This window comes from Protopterus annectens, chromosome 1.part0, assembly GCF_019279795.1.
Source record: "Protopterus annectens isolate FY-2018-M chromosome 1.part0, PAN1.0, whole genome shotgun sequence".
NCBI classification, from domain to species: domain Eukaryota; kingdom Metazoa; phylum Chordata; order Ceratodontiformes; family Protopteridae; genus Protopterus; species Protopterus annectens.
In genome coordinates, this window is record NC_056725.1 from 1,282,928,944 (window position 1) to 1,282,949,463 (window position 20,520).

A 20,520-nucleotide genomic window follows, 5' to 3' on the forward strand; every position below is an offset into this window, starting at 1 on the left:
CCGATCAGGGAGGTGTCTGTTGTCAACGTGGCGACTGGGGGGGGGGAGTGAAGGGTCTTCCTCGGAGATGTTTAGGTGATGTGATCCACCAAGACAGTTGATTCTTGCATGACTGAGTTATCAAAATGGTATGGGACATCGGGAGCTGTTGAAAGGACCATTGAGTAAACAGCATCCATTGGAGGATCCTCATGTGAAAGCGAGCCAAGGGGAGAAGGGGAATAGCTGCTGCCATGAGTCCTAACACCTTCAAAACTAATCTGGCTTTGACTTTGCTGCATTGTAAGAGAAGGGAAACTTGTTTTTGAATATCTGACACTCTCCGCTCTGTGAGTCTGGCTGAAAGATTGAGTGTGTTTAAGGTGGCACCTATAAAGGTAATAGATTGACAAGGCGACAAGGCAGATTTTTCGAAATTTATCGAAATGCCTAGAGCTTGGCAAGATTGGATGGTGAAGTCCCTGGATAGAAGAAGCTGATGTCTGGTGGTGGTAGTAAGGAGCCAGTCGTCTAAATATGGAAACACCTGGAATCCTTGACGTCTCAAGTGAGCCGCGACCACTGTCATGCATTTGGTAAACACACGGGGGGCTGTAGTGAGACCAAAGGGCAGGGCCCTGAACTGGTAGTGACTGGCTCCCAGCCTGAAGCGGAGATATCTCCTGGAGCGTCTGTTCATCTTGATGTGATAGTGCGCGTCCTGAAGATCTATCGAGCACATCCAATTGTCCTGACCCAAGAAGGGTAGAATGGACTGTAGCGTGACCATCCGAATTTTGTTTTCCTGATATACTTGTTTAAGTAGCTGAGATCCAGTATGGGTCTCCAGTCCCCTGTTTTTGGTACCAAAAGAATTTGGAGTAGATTCCAGATCCTTGCTGGTCTGCTGGGACTGATTGGATAGCTCTTTTTGATAGCAGCTTTGAAATTTCTAATGCTGCTTGTTCCCTTAGACCGGGTGGAACGTCTGGAAGGGATCTTTTGGGTTGGGATGGGATGTGAATAAAGGGAATTTTGTAACCCTCGGATATGATCGACTGTACCCATTTGTCTTGAGTAAGGGAAAGCCAGGCTTTTGGGTACAGGGATAACCTTCCCTCGACTGCCTCCGAAGGTGGACAGCCGGGCAGCCCCTCGGGGATGCTGAAAGGGTTTATCGGAGAACATTTCTCTGCTACCCTGGTTTTGCGGACCACCTCTGCCTCTAGGGCGGCATCTATTATTATCCCCACCCCCCTCTGCCTCTAGAGGGGAATCGACCTTGTGCGTCAGATGAGACTCCCTGGGATTGTTTGCGGAACCACATCTTTCCTCCCCTCTGACCTTTGGGATAGGGTCTAGAAGGGGTAGAAAAACGGACTCCTATGGCAGAGAGAGTCTTACCTTCTACCTCACAACTGGTCAATGTATCCTTCACCTGTGGACCAAACAAGGATGATCCATCAAAGGGAGAATTGGTGAAGGATGCCTTGAAAGGGTCCGCAAAGTTGCATAGCCGCATCCAGGCGTGACGTCGTAAGGCAACACCTGTGTCTGCGGCTCTACTCGCCCCATCTGCAGCATATGAGACCAGCCGCATGGAGGAGTTAACGATGGAATTCAGGGTTGCCAACTGGGAGCTCATTGTGTCTTTGAACCCCTCAGCTGTAGGATCCTTTATCAGTTCACCCATATCCTTGAGTAAATCTCTCTGGAGACGAGTGAAGTGGCATAAGTAGTTCAGCGAACGCATTGAAAAGGTCGCTGATGAGAACATCCACTTGCCGTACCTGTCCATGGTCCTAGATTCCTTATTAGGAGGATGGACAGGAACCGAAGGATCGGCTAACTCCTTCTTAGTGGCCGCAGCCACCACCATGGCATCAACAGGGACACCTTTGGATAAAAAATCTTTATCTCTAGGGGCAGTAATAAATTTAGATGGTCTCCTCGGGGTGAGTTCCAATGAATCAGGAGCCGTCCAAGCCTTCCTTGCCACCACTTCCATAAGGGGGTCAAAGGGAGGGGACACCCAGGAGGTAGAAGGGCGAGAGCCAAACGCCTCAAGATACACTGACTCATCCTCCGAAGGGTTAAGGGCTGGCCAGTTCCCCCTTTGTTTGAGGATCTCAAGGATGTCAGCAAAGGAGACATCCTCAGAGGGGGATCGAGGGGAACCTTCAGATTCCTCTAAGTCAGTGTCAGAGGTGATAGACTCAGGGGAGTCAATGTGCTTCCTCTTGCACTGCCTCTTCCTAGGGGGATCTCCTACCAGGTCAGGAGAGGCCTCGGAAGAGGAGAAAATTCCCAATGGGGAAACTTGAGGAGTTGGCTCTCTGCAGTCTAAGGCAAGGGGGTGAGTAGAAATCACCGCAGGCACTGTAGATGGAGGGGCTGAAGGAACCGACTGTGGGGCAGACCCTGGTTCTAGCACGCTCCGCATGACCTCGAAGGCACCCCTGTCAGGCAAGGCCAGAGGCCCCCGCTCCGAAGAGACAAGGACCTCCCCCGGCACCGACAGGGACGGCTCCGAAGCCGATGTCGGAGCCGAACTCACTAGCGCCAAAGCCCCGAGAGGGAGAGCGGGGTCGGACAAGGGTCCGATGCCACTCGCCCCCTCGGAGCAGACGAGGAAAGCTCGGCGCCGAGATCCCTCCAAGGAGGAGCTCGGAGCAGACAACGGAGCCGAAAGGGAAGGTATCGGATCCGACGCACCGACAGTCATGGCTCCGACAAGCCCTGGCTCCGAACTCAAAGGAGTCGGAGGAGGAATGTATTGGGGAATGGAAATAGCCACTGACTGCTGAGTTGGGCTATGCAGCATTTGGGCCAGTGCCTCGGACTTGAGAAGTCTACTCACTACCCTTTGCAAATCATGGTCAGATAACCTGGAAGACTGTGAGGAATGAGTTTTATGGCGCCGTTCAGAAAGAAGAGGGGATCCTGGCGCCGAATGCACAGAGCCGATAGAGGGGGATCTAGACCTCTTCCTAGACTGTGGCTCCGATAAGAGTATCGGAGCCGATGGAGTTTTATCAGCCTCGGCTCCAGCCGGAGCCGAGGTAACAGTATGAGGCTTGGAAACATCGGCTCCGGCCGGAGCCAATGTCGATGCCGACTTAACCTTTCCAGCAGTCGACTCAGAAACCGGAGCCGACTGTTTGGAAGTTTTAGAAGGCTTCCCCGACACAGACTGAGTCGGGGGGCCTTCAGGCTTTAACAAGCCCCGCAAGATTAATTTATTCTTGCGTTCCTGCAGGACTCTAGGGCTAAAACCATGACAAACAGCACAAGAGTCCTGCAGGTGCAAAGGTCCCAGGCAATACACACAAGAAGTGTGACCGTCTGTCAGAGACATTTTCTGACAGCATGAGTCACACTTCTTGAAGCCTGAGACCTTCGATTCCTTGGACATGATAAAGGGTCCAAGAAAAACACACACACACACACACACACACACACACACACACACACACACACACACACACACACACAGGCCTTAATTAAAAATAAAATACCAGTCGCACAGGGGGACTAGAAGGGGCCTAAGGCCTAAAACTAAAGAGGTAAAAAAAAAAAGAAGGAATTAAGGGCAGCAAAGTTGTCAAACTAGGTAAAGGGGTATTTAAAACTAAGGTTTTAGTGAAAAAGGAGTACTAGGGGTCTAAGATAGAAGATTTTAGAATTAAATCTTTGACTAACCTGCCTGAGCCGGTAGAAAAGCACCTCATCAGCTACAGCGGCAAACGAGATCTGAGTAGTTACCGCCTAGCATTGTGGGATATAGGGGAGCTTTGAGCCGGTGGAATTAGCTCTCGAGTTTTAGTATTGGCCTCGGCTCCGAACCCATCCAGCAAGAATGAAGGCAAGATGGACAACTTAACATTAATTAATCAAATCAAATAATTAAGTACTCTTACCCAGTGAAGAGAAATGTCTTTAAAGAGTATTCCCTTATTGATTAACGGTCTCTGCTACTGTTCCCAGGTTATCAAGGAACATCTAAATATCAAGTAATTTTCTGAGAGAATACTACCCTTAATTACATTTTCTCTCAGTGTTCATTTACTTAAGGAAGGTCTATTTTACTTTTTCTTACACCAATTGTGCAGGGCTCTGGGTATATATTATTAGTATGCAGGAGCGGCCTTAGGTCAACTGGTGCCCTAGGCAAAAGGGCTCCATGGCACCCCCACCACACTAACTGGTGCCCCCATCCTGGTCTACCTACACCAAATAAATACTAGAAAAGCACCCCTACAAGTTGGTCTATGTCTAAGGCTGGCTATGTTAGTATGAAAGTTCTGATGCTCCGACAAGAAAGCTATTCATATGCCATCATACAAACCTCCATCAAATTGATGGACAACTTAGTAAAAGCAAAATAATTTAGTCTGTTTCTATCCTTCCCGCATCAACAGTATCTGAAGTGACTGAAGTCATTCAGAATAAATGAATGCAAAAATTATACAACTACTCAGTATGATATCCATATATACTTGGCTAAACAGTCTGCAAACAAATGGTAAAGTGGAGTTAAGTACAGTAAAAATCTGATATGCATTTAAAACAACCTCTTTTTTTCTTACAAGAGCCCCCCCCCCATCTAATTGAATCATTTAATTTATTTACTTCACATATTTATTAATTATTGACCGAGTTAGACCCACTAGGCTACTAGGTTAGTGGCCTCTTTTAAGATGAGACTCAAGGTGGTGCTTATACTACTAATGGAATTTGTTTATAGCATCAGGGAAAATCAGCCATTCTTTTCGATGGATGCTGTGGAATCCTTTACCTTAGCTACTACTGCCTCAAGCAGACTCCAGTTTAACATCTCTTCTGAAGGATGGCACACACAAGAGTGCAGCATTCCCTAATGCTCAGTACAATGTCAACAATCCAATTACCGGGACTGGTAACAGAACCCAAGGCCTTCTGGGCTTCCAGCACAAAAGGTGAGTGTGCTACCTTGTGTGCCACTCACACTGAATGTTTATAACATACTTGTCTCCACCTCAGCAGTACAGTGTTCTGGCCCCAACTATGTCCCATATATCAAAAATTTGACTAGCAGCCTGGCACTGAAGAAACCTTGCTGTGGAATGAAAGTGAGTAGCTGATACCAGCCTGTCCATCTTGGAGAAGTGGGTTGATGCCAATCCTGCTAAAAGATGGCCATCTAAACGAAGGTCTCAGATATGTACTCTATCCATGAAAAAAGTGACTTTGGACAGAAGGTCATAACATTCTAGGTCACTACAAGAGGTGTGTGGAAGCATGCATCAGCCACTGGCTCAGAACAGAGATCACTGCACCACACTTTTTAGCCAAGGCAATGTTGGAGATGAAAGCATCAAAAATATCGCCTAATCCCTGACAGAAAAGAGCTCCAATCCCTGGCTCTTGTATCCATCTCCAGGCATCCCAAAATGCTCGAGAAAGGAAAAACAAATTGGCCACAAAAGGAGATACAGGCTTCATGGTCACAGTGCAGGGAATGGTGGTCAAAACTTATGAAACACTCAGAATACCATGCTTTCATGTGTATACTTTTCCGCACAAAATAAAAGTATTGATTTAGTAAAGCCATTGTAGTTTTGGTTAAGTCATACCCCCAAACCAACCTATAATGAGAAAGAGGCTCACTATTCATAGACGTTAGGCTATCATTCCCAACCATCAATAAATTATTCAAGACGTAAATAATGTGTGTGCAAGCCATCTACTTCTTTTCTTCTGGCAGACTATAGCACTGAAATATATGCTATCCCTTTTTCTCTTCATTCTCACGTTCCACTGATGTGACCAGTTTCTATAAGTGTGCACACTGCACAAACACACTTTTTTCCTAGTTCAGTTAGGCTGAAAACATTGCTTACCCCCAGAATGAGCTGAAAAAAACATCTTAAGGTGCTGCCATTTCCTGTCTTATCCTGACAACTTATCAAAACAATTACTCATCAGAGTGTCACCATGCTGTCACTTAGAATGGTCTTGCTTTGTTTTCCTCCTTTGTGTTAAAAATTACCAAAACCATCTTAAAAGTACACCTTGGAAGCAATGCTAAACATACGGGAAATAACTTGTACTGATAAAATGACATAAAAATCAGATAGCTGAGATACCCAACATTCATCATATCCACCACTCAATAAAGCTTGCACATTAACTTCTCAGTAACTACAATTATTAATATGTCTTTATGAAAATCATGGCCAAAATCACTAAATAAAGTCCAAAATGCACAGTCATTTTATTATCCATCTACCAATCCATAACGCTCTTTGCCAAAGTGTCCCATCAACATCTCCCTACATAAAGATAACTATGTTTACTATAACTTCCCAGTTATTAACTTAATTCATTTAAAAGTGCTGTGTCTTTAGCATATGTAAATACGACTTAATGTGGCAGTGCTCATTAAAGTGTAATGTTTTACATTAAAAAACCAAGCTAGACCCTGAATATCTTACCCATGTAGTAGTTCTCGAGTTGTGGTCAATGAAGAAAGGCCTGCCATTTGGTGCTATCCGCATTTCCCAGCCAGGTGGTAGAAAACTATGAGTCACTTTGTGCTGTGGTTTTGGAGAGCTGTACGGTGAAGGTTGTGGAGTCTGAGGGTTGGACAGTGTATCTTTTACAGCCCTACGTGCAGGTGATTCTTTTGTACCCTAGAGAAAGGGAAAATAAATACTTGATTTCAGAAAATATGACCAGTGGGTCCAACATGCAAGGACTTGGTACACAAATCTTTACTGCTGTGTAAATTCAGTCATATTGTACATGATGACAAACAGAAGTCTGACTCAAAGTATGCAGAAAGTATGGAAATGTGCAGAGACTGGCCTTACACAAAGTGAAGACAAGCTCAAGTTATAAGCATTCTAGTAACTGAAGACAACTTGATACACTTCATCCATACCAGAACATTTGACACTGTCTTTGGAGCTGGGTATGTCATCAGAGGATATCTTTTTGGTTTAACAAGCTACTACACAATAAAATACTGAACTAGCAGAGAAGGCTGGCTGCTGCAGAGGGAACATATTTGCCTGAGCTGTGGATGACTTCGGTACAGGAACTAGTTCAAGTTATCAGCAGCATAACCACAGTAAGAATATGAGGGCTCCTCTACGGAAACTCTTTAAAGGTCAATGGGGAAGAGTGGTTTCTAAAGGCATGTGAACAGCAGCTACCAGGAACAGTCCAACAAATGTTTATTAAGCGCTTTCCGTTCGGTAAAGTAACTTGAACTTCTTCAGATAAAAAGACAAAAAGGTAACACTTTTAAAAATCTTTCCTCACTCATCATGTGTACTAATCCAAGCCTCCCCTTCCACACTTTTTATATATTAAGTACCACGTACTTATACTTAAATGTAAATAACCATGATACAAATAAACTCTGGCTTTCGTAAAAAAGTACATACAAATATATGAAATTAAATGCCAAAATAATTCTAATTCTTCTAATTTTAAAGAACTAGGGCCCTCTCTACCATCAGGGACAATTTGGTCAATAACTCAAATTTTAAAAAAGTGGTCTTTTTGGACTGAAATATGTCTTGCAAGGGCACTCTCTAATTTGCCCTTATTAATATAGCAGAGGTGTTCATACACTCCTTTAAATTCCTCTCTGTCTTACCTATATAATAGACGGGGCATCGTTGGCACATAGCTAAATAAACTGCCATTTTCAAATTACAGTTATACCTCTTGTCTTTTTTAAATTTAACACCTTTAACACTAAATGTACAACTTAAATCCATAAATTTACAATATGCACACATCTGGGATTTAAACATTCCGGGGTGTCTTACACGACAAAAGGTTCTATTTTCTACCAATTTTTTCATGTTAAGACCCCTTTTAAAAATAATTTTGGGGCATTCGCCCACCTTTGTTGTCAAAGAAGTGTCATTCATTAATAGACTCCAATTTTTATAGATAATACTACTGAGAATATGTGCATCCAAACTGAAAGTTGTAATAAAACTCACCATAAAATTAATATTACTGGGAAAATTTTGTGCAAGACTTGTGCTAATCAGGGTACTATCAATAAGTCCCACATCAGAAGTCTGTGTTGCCCCTTTATTAAGGATAGGTTTATAAACCCCAAGCCATCTCCTATTTTCAGCCTTCAACTAAATTCAATATTAATGTATCAGGGTATCCTCGTCTGAGGAACATCACTCAAGTTGTCACATTCAAGAATAAATTCAGCATCATCAGTTACTATTCTTGCTGCTCTTACTAGTTGTCCTTTGACAACTGAATGTTTCTGATAAAACAGATGGCAACTAGAGAAATGTAAGAATGCATTAGAGTGCATACTTTTTCTGAATACTTTGGCCATGTACCTACAGGACATCCTGTCCTTTCTAAGTTCAACATCCAAATATGGCATTACTTCCTGATTAAAACTGAAGGTGAATTGTAAAAAGTTAGTTGCAGTGTTAAAACAATTAATTCATTCTGAATCTACTTTATTATCACCTTTTAAAATTATAAAAAGGTGATCTAGATATCTGGTATAGAAATACATACATTCTTGTGCTTGGCTACTCAAACACAAACTCTGACTCCCAGTGTGCCATAACCAGATTTGCAAAACTTGCGCCACATGGGGACGCCATGGCAACCCCAATTTTTTATAAGTAGCATTCATTATCAAAGGTAATGAAGTTGTTTGTGAGAATAATGCCCAGAAGTTCTTCCACTAAGGAAATTTCTGAATAAAATGCACCTCTGGACTTTAACACCAAACAAACCCATTTGATTCCTTCAAGATGGGGGATGGATGTGTACAAATACTTTACATCAACGATTAAGAAGCTATATTCACCATTGAATTCTAAATCATTAATTTTCTCTAAAAATGTCCAGGAATCTTTACAGATTTGGGTTTCATCAATAACATACTTTTTTAAAATAGTATCTACTACTTCGGCACATGCATATGTTACAGTGTTTCTACCATCCACTAGGGGTCTCATGGGTGGGTTGTGAATGCTTTTATGGACTTTGGGGATACTAGATAAAAGTGGGGTTCGAGGAGCCAACATTGTCAGAAAATTAAGCACATTTAAAATGTTCAGGTAGGTTATCTGTGCAGTTTATTTTTTTTATTAGATTTTCAAACTTTTAAAAGTTCGATCATATGGTGTCGACCATATGACAGTCGAACTTTTGAAAGTTCAATTATCTAATATAGACCCAAAAAGTACGTACTCAAATTCATTCTTACATTTCTCTAGTTGCCATCTGTTTCATCAGAAACGATCAGTTGTCAAAGGACATCTAGTAAGAGCAGCAAGAATAGTAACTGATGATGCTGAATTTATTCTTGAATGTGACAACTTAAGAGTGATGTTCCTGAAACGAGGATACCCTGATACATTAATATTGAATTTAGTTGGAGGTTAAAAGTAAGAGATGCCTTGGGGTTTATAAACCTATCCTTAATAAAGGGACAACACAGATTTCTGATGTGGGACTTACTGATAGTGCCCTAATTAGCACAAGTCTTACACACAATTCTCCCATTAATATTAATTTTATGGTGAGTTTTATTACACTCCAGTTTGGATGCACCAATTCTCAGTAGTATCATCTATAAAAATTGGAGTCTATTAATGAATGACACTTATTTGGCTAAAAAGATGGGCAAATGTCCCAAAATGATTTTTAAAAGAGGTCTTAACATGAAAAATTTGCTAGAAAACAGAACCTATTGTCATGTAAGACAACCTGGAATGTTTAAATGCCAGATGTGTGCATATTGTAAATTTATGGACTTAGGTTGTACATTTAGTGTTAAAGGTGTTAAATTTAAAACAGACAAGAGGTATAACTGTAATTTGAAAACGACAGTTTATTTAGTTATGTGCCAACGATGCCCAGTCTATTATATAGGTAAGATAGAGAGGAAATTTAAAGAAAGAGTATATGAACACCTCTACTGTATTAATAAGGGCAGATTAGAGAATGCCCTTGCAAAACACACTTCAGTCCAAAAAAAACACTTTTTTAAATTTTGAGTTATTGACCAAATTGTCCCTGATGGTAGACGGGGCGCTAGTTCTTTAAAATTAGAAGAATTATAATTATTTTGGCAAATACGCCTGAATGCATACTGTTATCCAGGCATTAATGATGCATGTTCTATATTATGTTTATTAAACTTAAAAGCCTTGCTAGATAACATTATGTTTAGGCATTCGCTTATAATTTTATATTCTTATACACTTTTATTTATTTTTATATAAACTCTTCATTTAGTTTAATACATTTGCATGTACTTTTTTTTTTTATTACGAAAGCCAAATTTTGTTTGTATCATAGGTAGGTACTAGGCTATTGGCCCTATTGCCTATAAAGCCTAGCCAAAAGGTACCCTGGCTTTTGCTACCCAAGAAAATTATTTTCCTGTGCCCCTGTCAAGCAGAGCCACAGAAGTGATCCCCGGGGTGAATTTCCTATCTCCCATCCAATCATCAAGATCTTTCTTGAAGAGTGCTAATGAGGAGGTTTGTTTGATAAAGATAGGTAGTTTGTTCCAGAGTATGGGAAGTCTCTGAGACAGGAATCTATCCCTCCAGCATGTTCTGTTTATTGTGGTGACAAGGTTTAGGTCCCTAGAGCATGTAGCTCGGAGGGATTGGGATTTCTTTACATGGAGCATGTTCAACAGCTCTGGGTTTGACATAACTTTGTATGTTAGGCAGAGATCGCCTCTGAGTAGGCGATATGCGACAGAGTAAAGCTGGAGTTTTTGAGACGGTCTGCGTAGGGCATCTGTTTGAGGCCGGTAATCCTCTTTGTGAGGTATTTCTGTGGCCTTTCCAGTTGTTGCAATGCCTTGTGAGGTACATACCAAAAGGGGCATTCTACTCCCTAATGGGTCTAATGAGTGATGAGTAGAGGGGAACAATGTCCTCTTTTTTCCGGGATGAGAAACCTTTTTGATGAGGTGTGCCACGTAGAAAGATTTCCTGACTACTGTGGCAATGTGATTATCAAAGGAGAGACTACTGTCCACCTGTGTCCCAAGGTCTCTTATCACACTTTCGGTGTTAAGTAGACAATGCACTTTTTGGCATTATTTACGTGGTACTTAATATATAAAAAGAGTGGAAGGGGAGGAGTAAGAATGTCTATCATCTTACTGGCTTAGATTAGTACACATGATGAATGAGGAAATATTTTTAAATGTGTTACCTTGATGTCTTTTTATATGAAGAAGTTCAAGCAACTTGACCGAACAAAAAGCACTTAATAAACATTCGTTGGACTGTTCCCTGTGGTTGCTGTTCATTTGGTTTAGTTTGCTGGTCTTTGGAGTTTTTTCTTCTAAAGGCATGTACCAATTGGTGGCTGCCAAAAAGTACAAATTTACATACAAACAAACTGGGCAAACTAGTCTATGGCTGAACAATGATAGTTTCAGTCTGTGGTGTTGGCTACAACAACTTACAAGTACCTCTGATAGCAGATGGCAGGATGAATGGGGGGACTGAATGACCAGAAGTTAATCCTTGTCCATGCAGGAATATGAAGGGTTAATGGCTGTATATGCATCCATTGGGGCTGATCAGGGAACAAGCCAAAGCAGGAGGAGGAACAATCAGGAAATGGAAGACGCCAAGGCTGAAGGTATGAAATAAGTATCTCTGTGTACTGAAGCACACACTTGGCAAATGACCTGCTTATGCATATAGTATGACCAGTAGCCATATGGGGATGGGTAGGGTACTAAAAAAAAAAATCTTACTGGTCAGCAAAGATAATGCTGCCTCAGACCATCCTGCTTCCATGTCTCATAAAAAATAAGAAGTTATGTACCTACCATAACGTTCCATGTTAGTTGTCTTCTCTCGCCTTCTTTCTTGCTTGATGGGTTCGGAGCCGATCCCTCGGCTCCTCGCACTGCTAAGCTCGAGAGTCACTTTTACCAGCTCGAGGCAGCCCCATATCCCATGATGCAAGGCGGTAAGTACCCAGATCTCGTTTGATGACAAAGGGCAATAGCACCAAGCATAAAATACTTCCCAAAGGAAGAAAGAAAACTTACAGATGGAAGAAGGACCAGGTCTGAATGGTCTTCAGCATAACAGTTTCTTATAACAAGGTCTGTCCAGGCCAGGGGAAGGAGGGAGGGTCGCAAGAAAGAAGGCGAGAGAAGACAACTAACATGGAACGTTATGGTAGGTACATAACTTCTTAATGTTAAGTTGTCAATCTCGCCTTCATTCTTGCTTGATGGGACCGCGTCCTAGCACCTCTATCCTGGGTGGCTCAATGGAACAAACTCTTGAGGACTGTAGAGCCAAAACTGGCTCTGTCCCTGGAGGCCAAGTCCAATTTGTAATGGGAAACAAAAGTGTGAGGAGTGGCCCAAGTGGCGCTGCACAAATAGTGTCTAAAGGAAGTCTAGCTTGAAAAGCTGTAGAAGTAGCTAAGCTCCTAGTTGAATGTGCTTTAGGTTTTGAGCACAGCTGTTTTCCCCTGAGCAGATAAATTTCAGAGATGACCGAAGAAAGCCATCTGGACAAGGTCACTTTAGAAACAGGAAGGCCTTTTTATTATCCACATAGGAAACAAAAAGTTGATCAGATTTTCTAAATTTTTTTGTTCTGTCCAAATAATATCTAAGTTGACGGTGGACATCAAGATAATGTAGCTTTTGTTCAGCTCTATCTGAATAGTTAGGGAAAAATACAGGAGATCAATGGATTGATTCAAATTGTTCTTTGAAGCGACCTTAGGCAAAAGGTTGGGTTAGTTCTCAAAGATACTCTGTCTTTGTGAAAACCAAATAGGGGGGTCGAACCGAAAGAGCATGAAGTTCAGACACCCTCCTAGCCGATGTAATAGCCACTAGGAATAAAGTTTTCCAAGAAAGATATTTCAGGGAACAAGAAACAGCTGGCTCGAAGGGGAAGAATCAAGGATGTCAGCACTAAATTTAGATCCCACTGAGGAGGAGGATTCCTGATTGGAGGCTTTAGTAGGAAAATTCCTTTCAAGAAGGCCCTGCAGAGCCTATGGGACATAATATTATGATCTGCTATCCCGACATGAAAATTGGAAATAGCAGCCAATTGAAATCTGACTGTGGAAGAAGAGGAGCCTGCATGAAAAATCTCTGCTAAGAAGTCCAGGACTGCCTGATCAGGGGCAGTAAAAGGATCAATATTCTTGGCCTTAGCCCAATAAGAGAAACGTTTCCATTTGCTTGTATAAATCCTCCTGGTAGAGGATTTTAGCGAAGCTACTATGATGTCTCTAACTGGGTTAGAGATCAAAGGAAGCCTGGCTAAGGAAGGAAGTGGAGCAACCATGCTGTGAGGTTGAGAGAAGGGATTGACCGGTGCAGCTGACCCGATTGGTGAATCAGAAGATCTGGCACTGGGTCCAGATGCCACGGCTGCACCAAAAGGTGATGATGGAGGAACGGAAACCAAACTTGTCGAGGCCAGTAAGGGGCAATGAGAATCAATTTGGCTCTCAAAATGGTAGCTTTCTGGATAACCTGAGGGATCAGAGGAAATGGAGGGAAGGCATAAAGAAGTCCATGGGGCCAATCCTGGGTCAGAGCGTCTCTGGGGGGATGGCCTGATGGAGGGAAGAGGCAGAAGAAGTCTGGACATTTGCTGTTTTGGGAGTAGCAAAAAGATCGCAGCATGGACGACCCCATTCCAGAAAAATCTCTTCCGCTATAGATTGCTTGAGAGACCACTCGTGAGGCATGAGAATAGCTCTGCTCAATCTGTCCGCTACAATGTTGGTTTTCCCAGGGATATGCGTTGCTACCAGAAACCGATGAGAGGAGATCGCCCATTGCCATAGTCTGAGCGCTTCTCGACACAAGGGGTAGGACTTGGTTCCGCCCTGTTTGTTGATATACCAAACTACAGACATGTTGTCTGTGTGGACTGCAATTGTCCCTACGGGAAGAAAGTCGTTGAGGGCTTGCAACGTTAAAAGCACTGCTCTCATCTCCAGGACATTTATGTGCAGATGGTACTCGAGCGGCTGCCACGTCCCATGAACCATCCTGCCCTGATAATGACCCCCACCCGATCAGAGAGGCATCCGTGGTGACAGTGGCTATCGGGATGGGGGTACAAAGTACCTGCCTTGGTGAACCTGAGGAGATGTGATCCACCAAGCAAGATGCTCTTTGCATGTCTGTGTCACCAGAATCTGGTGACGCATTGGAAGTTGTTGGTATGACCATTGTGTAAACAGCATCCACTGAAGAAGGCGCATGTAGAATCGAGCCAGGGGAAGAAGAGTAATGGCCGCAGCCATGAGACCTAATACCTTTAGAACCATTCTGGCCTGTACTTTCTTGTTGGCCAGAATGATTCTGACATGACTCTGAATGTCTGAAACTCTTTGATCTGTAAGGGTAGCTGACATCCCAACAGTGTTTAAGTTTGCGCCTATGAAGGTAATAGACTGGCAGGGCAATAAGGATGACTTTTCGAAGTTGATCGAGATGCCCAAATAAGAACAAAGGTTTATTGTGTAATCCCTGGCTTGTGTAAGCTGATGCCTGGTGGTGGCTGACAGGAGCCAGTCGTCGAGATACGGAAACACCTGGAATCCTTGACGTCTCAGGTGAGCCGTGACCACTGCCATGCATTTGGTGAACACTCTGGGGGCTGTAGTGAGACCAAAGGGCAGGGCTCTGAACTAGAAATGACTGGACCCCAGCCGAAAGCGGAGAAATCTCCTGGAGCGTCTGTGAATCTTGATGTGATAGTACGCATCCTGAAGATCTATTGAGCACATCCAGTTGTCCTTCTGTAAGAAGGGCAGAATTGACTGAAGAGTGACCATTCGAATCTTGTCTTCCTGACAGACTTGTTGAGTCTGCTGAGATCCAATATTGGTCTCCAGTCTCCCGTCTTTTGGGGACCAAAAGAACCTTGAGTAGATTCCGGGCTCTGAATGGTCTGTTGTAACTGGCTGAATGGCTCTTTTGCAGTAGTTTTGAGACTTCTAACTCTGCAATTTCCCTTAGACCGGTGGTACATCTGGAAGGGAACTTGAGGGAAGGACTTTCCTCGAAAGGAATTATGTAACCCTTGGATATGATCGACTGTACCCATTTGTCTTGAGTGAGGGAATGCCAGGCTTCTGGGTACAGTGATAATCTTCCCGACTGCCTCCAAGGAGGGACAGCCGGGCAACATCTCAGGGATGCTGAAAGGGCTTGTCAGAGAGAGGCTCTCTGTTTCCCCTGGTTTTTCGGACCCCCTCTGCCTCTAGAGCGGCGTCTGTTGTTGTTACCCCCTCTGCCTCTAGGGGTAAACTGACCATGTGAATCCGGCGTGACTCCTTGGGATTTACGGAACCACATTTTCCCACCTTTCTGTCCTTTGGGATAAGGTCTAGAAGGGGTGGAAAAACGGACTCCTACAGCAGAAAGAGTCTTGCCGTCCTGTTCACACCTGGTCAAAGTTTCTTTCACCTGAGGGCCAAACAAAGCTGACCCATCAAAGGGAGAATTTGTGAAGGACGCCTTAAAGGGATCCGCAAAATCACATAGCCGCATCCAGGCTTGGCGTCTGAGAGCCACACCTGTACCTGCGGCTCTACTCGCTCCATCAGCAGCATAAGATATTAGCCGCATGGAGGAGTTTGCAATGGAATTAAGGGTTCCTAGCTGCGAAGCAATTTTCTCTTGAGCCCCTGCAGCTGTAGGATCCTGTACTACTTCACCCAGCTCCTTGAGGATATCCCTCTGGAGTCTGGTGAAGTGACATAGGTAATTCAGCGACGATAGCAAAGGTCGCTGAGGAAAACATCCGCTTACTGCACCTATCCATGGTCCTAGAGTCCTTAGTAGGAGGATGGACGGGTGCGGAAGGATCTGCAAGTTCCTTTTTGGTGGCCGCAGCCACCACCATGGCATCAGCGGGGACACCCTTGGTGAGAAATTGCTTGTCACACAGGGCAGTGATAAATTTTGAAGGCCTCCTAGGGACTGGCTCTACAGAGTCAGGTGCTGCCCACGCCTTTCGTGCAATAACCTGCATAAGGGGTCGAAGGCGGAGACACCCAGGAGGTGGAGGGCCGAGATCCAAACGCCTCTAGGTATACTGACTCATCCTCAGAGGGATTGTTGGTGGGCCAGTTTCCCTCTGTTTAAGGAGTTCTAGGATGTCTGAGAAGGAGACATCCTCAGAGGGGATCTAGGGGATCCCTCTGACTCATCAAAGTCAGTATCCGAGTGACAGACTCGGGAGTCTACATGTTTCCTCTTACAAGTCCTCTTCCTAGGAGGATCTCCCGAAACATCAGGAGAATCCTCGGAAGAGGGGAAATTCCCAATGGGGAAACCTGAGGCGGAGGATCTCTGGGTCCTGTAGCAAGAGAAGTGGCAGAGATGTCAACAGGTACTATAGAGGGAGGAGCTACGGGAACAGACTGCTGACTGATACCAGTGGCCAGCACACTCTTCATCACCTCGAATGCTCCCTCCCAGGCAGGTCCGAGAGATCCCGTTCAAGAACTAGGAACTCCAGGGACCACCGAAGGGAAGTCTCGAGGCAGATGTCGGAGCCGAGCTCACCAAGGCCGAGGCTCCAAGGGGAAGAGCGGGTTCGGACAAGGGTCTGATGCCACTCACCCCTCGGAGGAGACCATGGAAGCCCGACCACGAATTCCTCTAAGGAAGGTCTCAAGAGGAGATAAGAGTAGAGGCTGAAGGAACAGAAGGGGTATCCGTCCTCCAGCCGTAGCAGTAACCATTCCGAAGACTCCAACTCCAAGCTCTGGGGTAGAGTTGAAGGAGGAACTGTAACGGGGTGTGGACCAATAGTCGTCTGTTGAGACGGACTATGTAACATTTGGGCCAGTACCTGTGACTTAAGTAATCTGCTGACCACTCTCTCTAGGTCATGGTCTGAAAGTCTGGATGACCTTGAAGATCGGCTCCGATGGCTCCGTTCCGAAAGAAGAGGTGAAGCCGGAGCCGAAAGTATCGGCTCCAAGGAAGGAGACCTCGACCTCTTCCTGGAATGAGCCATCGGAACCGATACTATAGATCCTGTCGGAGCCGAAGACTTATCGGAGCCGACAGGATGCCTCGATGTATCGGCTCCAGCCGGAGCCGATACAGCCACCAAAGTAACGGTGTCGGAGCCGAACGGAGCCGATACCGATGCCTGTGCCACATGGTGGTCAGAACCGATCGGAGCCGACACCGAAGTGGTCGATGTAGATTCGGCACCGATAGCCATCGGTGCCGAAGGCTTTGTCAAGCCAGAATCGGCTCCAGCCGGAGCCGATCTCGACTCGGAACGAGTCGGAGCCGAGGCCGCAGGCTTAGACACAGAAGCCTGGGCCTTGGAAGATTTAGCTGATTTTGATGGAGCCGACTTAGCCGGAGAGCCCTCCGGCTTAAGAAGGCCCCTAAGTATCAGCTTGTTGCGTCTTTCCTGCAGGACTCTCTGGCTGAAGGAATGACAAATAGCACAGGAGTCCTGCAGGTGAAGAGGCCCCAGGCAATACAGGCAAGAAGTGTGACTGTCTGTCAGAGACATCTTCTGACAGCACGAGTCACACTTCTTAAAACCTGAGACCCTCTCCTTTGACATGGTGCTTCCAAAACACACACACACACACCAGTCAAAAAGTTAACTTAAATAAAATACCAAAAAGGTATTCCTATAAAACACACACACCCTAACAGGGAGGGGATGGGATGGGTTAAAAGTTTGACTAAAAAAAATTAGAAGAGACAGGGATTTTCTGTCAGAAAATGTAAATAATTAACTTATAACTAACAATTAAAGGTTTTTTTACAAAAAGGGGCTTAAATATAAAAAAAGTGAAACACTTACCAGGAGCTGGTAAAAGGAGGACCTCATAAGCGAAGCGGCAAACGAGATCTGGGTACTTACCGCCTTGCATCATGGGATATGGGGCTGCCTCGAGCTGGTAAAAGTGACTCTCGAGCTTAGCAAGTGCCGAGTCGGAGCCGAGGGATCGGCTCCGAACCCATCAAGCAAGAATGAAGGCGAGATTGACAACTTAACATCCTTTGGTTATGTTCTTTGCTGTGGCACTGGTTCCACTGTGGCTTTCTGTAGTGGAGGGACACTATGTACTCACTTTTCCCGGTAGTGAGTGCCTTGACTGTCGGATGCATCCCATCCCCCCCTCTTCTTCTCCAATTCACAAGTCTGGCTTACTTCTGAGACAAGGTCTACTTCACTTGAGACATGGAAGCAGGATGGTCTTAGGCAGCATTATCTTTGTCACCAGTAGTGAGCCAGACTTGAGTCTTCATTCCAGCAATTTCCACTTGAAGTAGACCTTGTCTCAGAAGTAACCCAGACTTGTGAATTGGAGAAGAAGAGGGGGGATGTGATGTATCAGACAGTCAAGGCACTCACTACCGGGAAAAATAAAATTCAGTTGGGAGTGAGTACATAGTGACCCTCCACTACAGAAAGCCACAGTGGAACCAGTGCCACAGCAAAGAACATAACCAAAGGTTTTCTATTAATGTTGTGAGGCAACACTCCTTGCAAGGGAGAGTTATCAGCACTTGGCAGCTGGAAAACATTGGCTATTAAGTGCATCTGTTGGCTGCAAAGAGGATGTGGAAAATTTACATTAGCGCGCGCACACACACACACACACACACACAAACACACACACACTCTTAAAAACAGCCAACTCAATATAGACCATTTCACTGAGCATGCAAGACCATATGAGCAACTTGATCCAATTTAACTTATCTTAAGGCTTGGCAACCTTAGTTATATCTCCTAAAGGGGGTGCAAGACATATAACCTCCTGTATGGGGGCTCTGATCCCTCCACATAAAAACATTATCTTGGGTTGCCATATACACACACACTTTTCAGACAGAAGTCAGATTTCAGACTACAAAGAGGAAGATGCCTGCAAGCAAAATACAACAGAGTAGGCGTGATTCAAGGCAAAAATCCCCAGACTTAGATGAAGAGTTCTGTACCCTTACATACAAAATAAAAAGTTGCATGGTCAGTGCTACACTAACAATTTACCTGCTGAATATCATCTAGTGCTCTACAGATACGGCAACTATCATATAAAAAATTAGAATCAACCAAATCCATTTCAGATATACACAGATGTTATCTGAATCCCGAAGATTAGATCCTGCAGTTTTTAATTCGCAGAATAAGTAAGTTTTCAGATGTAGTGCAGCACTAAAAAAACACAATTTGATTAAAAATATACAGAGTCAAACTTTTGCAAAAATCTTACAGTGTATCTAGACTAATAATGTAATATCACACACATTAAGCAACACAAACAATACAGTCCTGTAATTTTCTACAAAACTACTTAAGTCATGCCTATTAACACATATGTAAAATATTGATTTTGAAGTACAACTTACAGAGTGGTTTAAACATATCCATTACAAGTCTTAAAAAAAGAGTCACTGAAAAATAAACCTGGAAAAGGCATGCTGTTAGACCCCTAAATGCACAAATGAAGTAGTGGTAAACACCAGCAGCTACATCATTTTATTAAAACAGGCAGATCAAGATGAGGACAGGAAGAACACAGCAGCAGGAGGACAGAAAAGCATAAGGAAGCAAAGCTGCTTGGAAATCATTACGTGAAAAGGTGAAGCCTGCACAGATTATATTAATGAATGTTTAGAGAAACTTAGTGTGATGTTTAGAAATAAATAAGTAAGAGCTCATGCCCACATTTTACATTAAGGGCAACCAGCCAGCAAATCATTCACACCCCAACTGCTAGTCACATATTCCAGTGAAACTTCATTTACTATAGTAGAATCTACATGAATACATCCTTGAACTGAAAGTATTAAAACATGTTAAAAAACTACAGATGTCTGACTGCTAACTGCAGAAAATACATGTTATGATAAGAAGACAGGAAAAAATCTGTTCTTTTTGGATAAGCAATAAAGACCTCGATATCAAGACGTGAATTCTTTTATCAATACACAGTTTTATTTTATAGAAACCTCAGCTGCTGCATCTTACAAGAATCGTTTATAAGTAAACATTTCACTTTTTTCCAGTGGCTTTTAGGAATCCACTAAAATAACAACAAAGACAGTATATAAACATAGATTATCCCATTTTTAAGCCCAATTGCTGTGATGTCACATACCTTAGCCCAACATAAAAGTGGGAAAACATCAGTTGTTCTGGACGGTCTACTGTTGTTGAAACAAATACATAACAGTACAGGTGTATGTAACATCAATCTCTTATTCAAGATGCTACAAACATATTGATAACCAATGAAATGCTACTAATGACAATATTGTAAGCAGTCTTCAAATAAAGTAGTAGGATTTTTAACTGTTTTTTTTCCTGTAAAGCATTTGGCCAATTCTTTTTTCCTCCAAAAATCAAGATTTCACATACCACATTATTCCTACAAGCTTTTTAAAATGGTCCTTACATACAATCAAAGGACATCTAAATAAAACTAAAAAAAAATTACCTGAAAACAAAATCCCAAAGGATATAC

General features: G+C 43.5%; 1 protein-coding gene across 6 annotated transcripts in view; it reads right to left on the minus strand.

The window, feature by feature from the left end:
- The window catches only part of NEDD4L (NEDD4 like E3 ubiquitin protein ligase), a 3,335,946-nt gene that overhangs the window by 604,332 nt on the left and 2,711,094 nt on the right, over positions 1–20,520 (minus strand). For all 6 annotated transcript variants that reach the window (XM_044066167.1, XM_044066169.1, XM_044066164.1 and 3 more), the window contains one exon: positions 6,456–6,653. In XM_044066167.1, the coding sequence (XP_043922102.1) occupies positions 6,456–6,653 (198 nt within the window). The remainder of the gene's footprint in view (positions 1–6,455; positions 6,654–20,520) is intronic.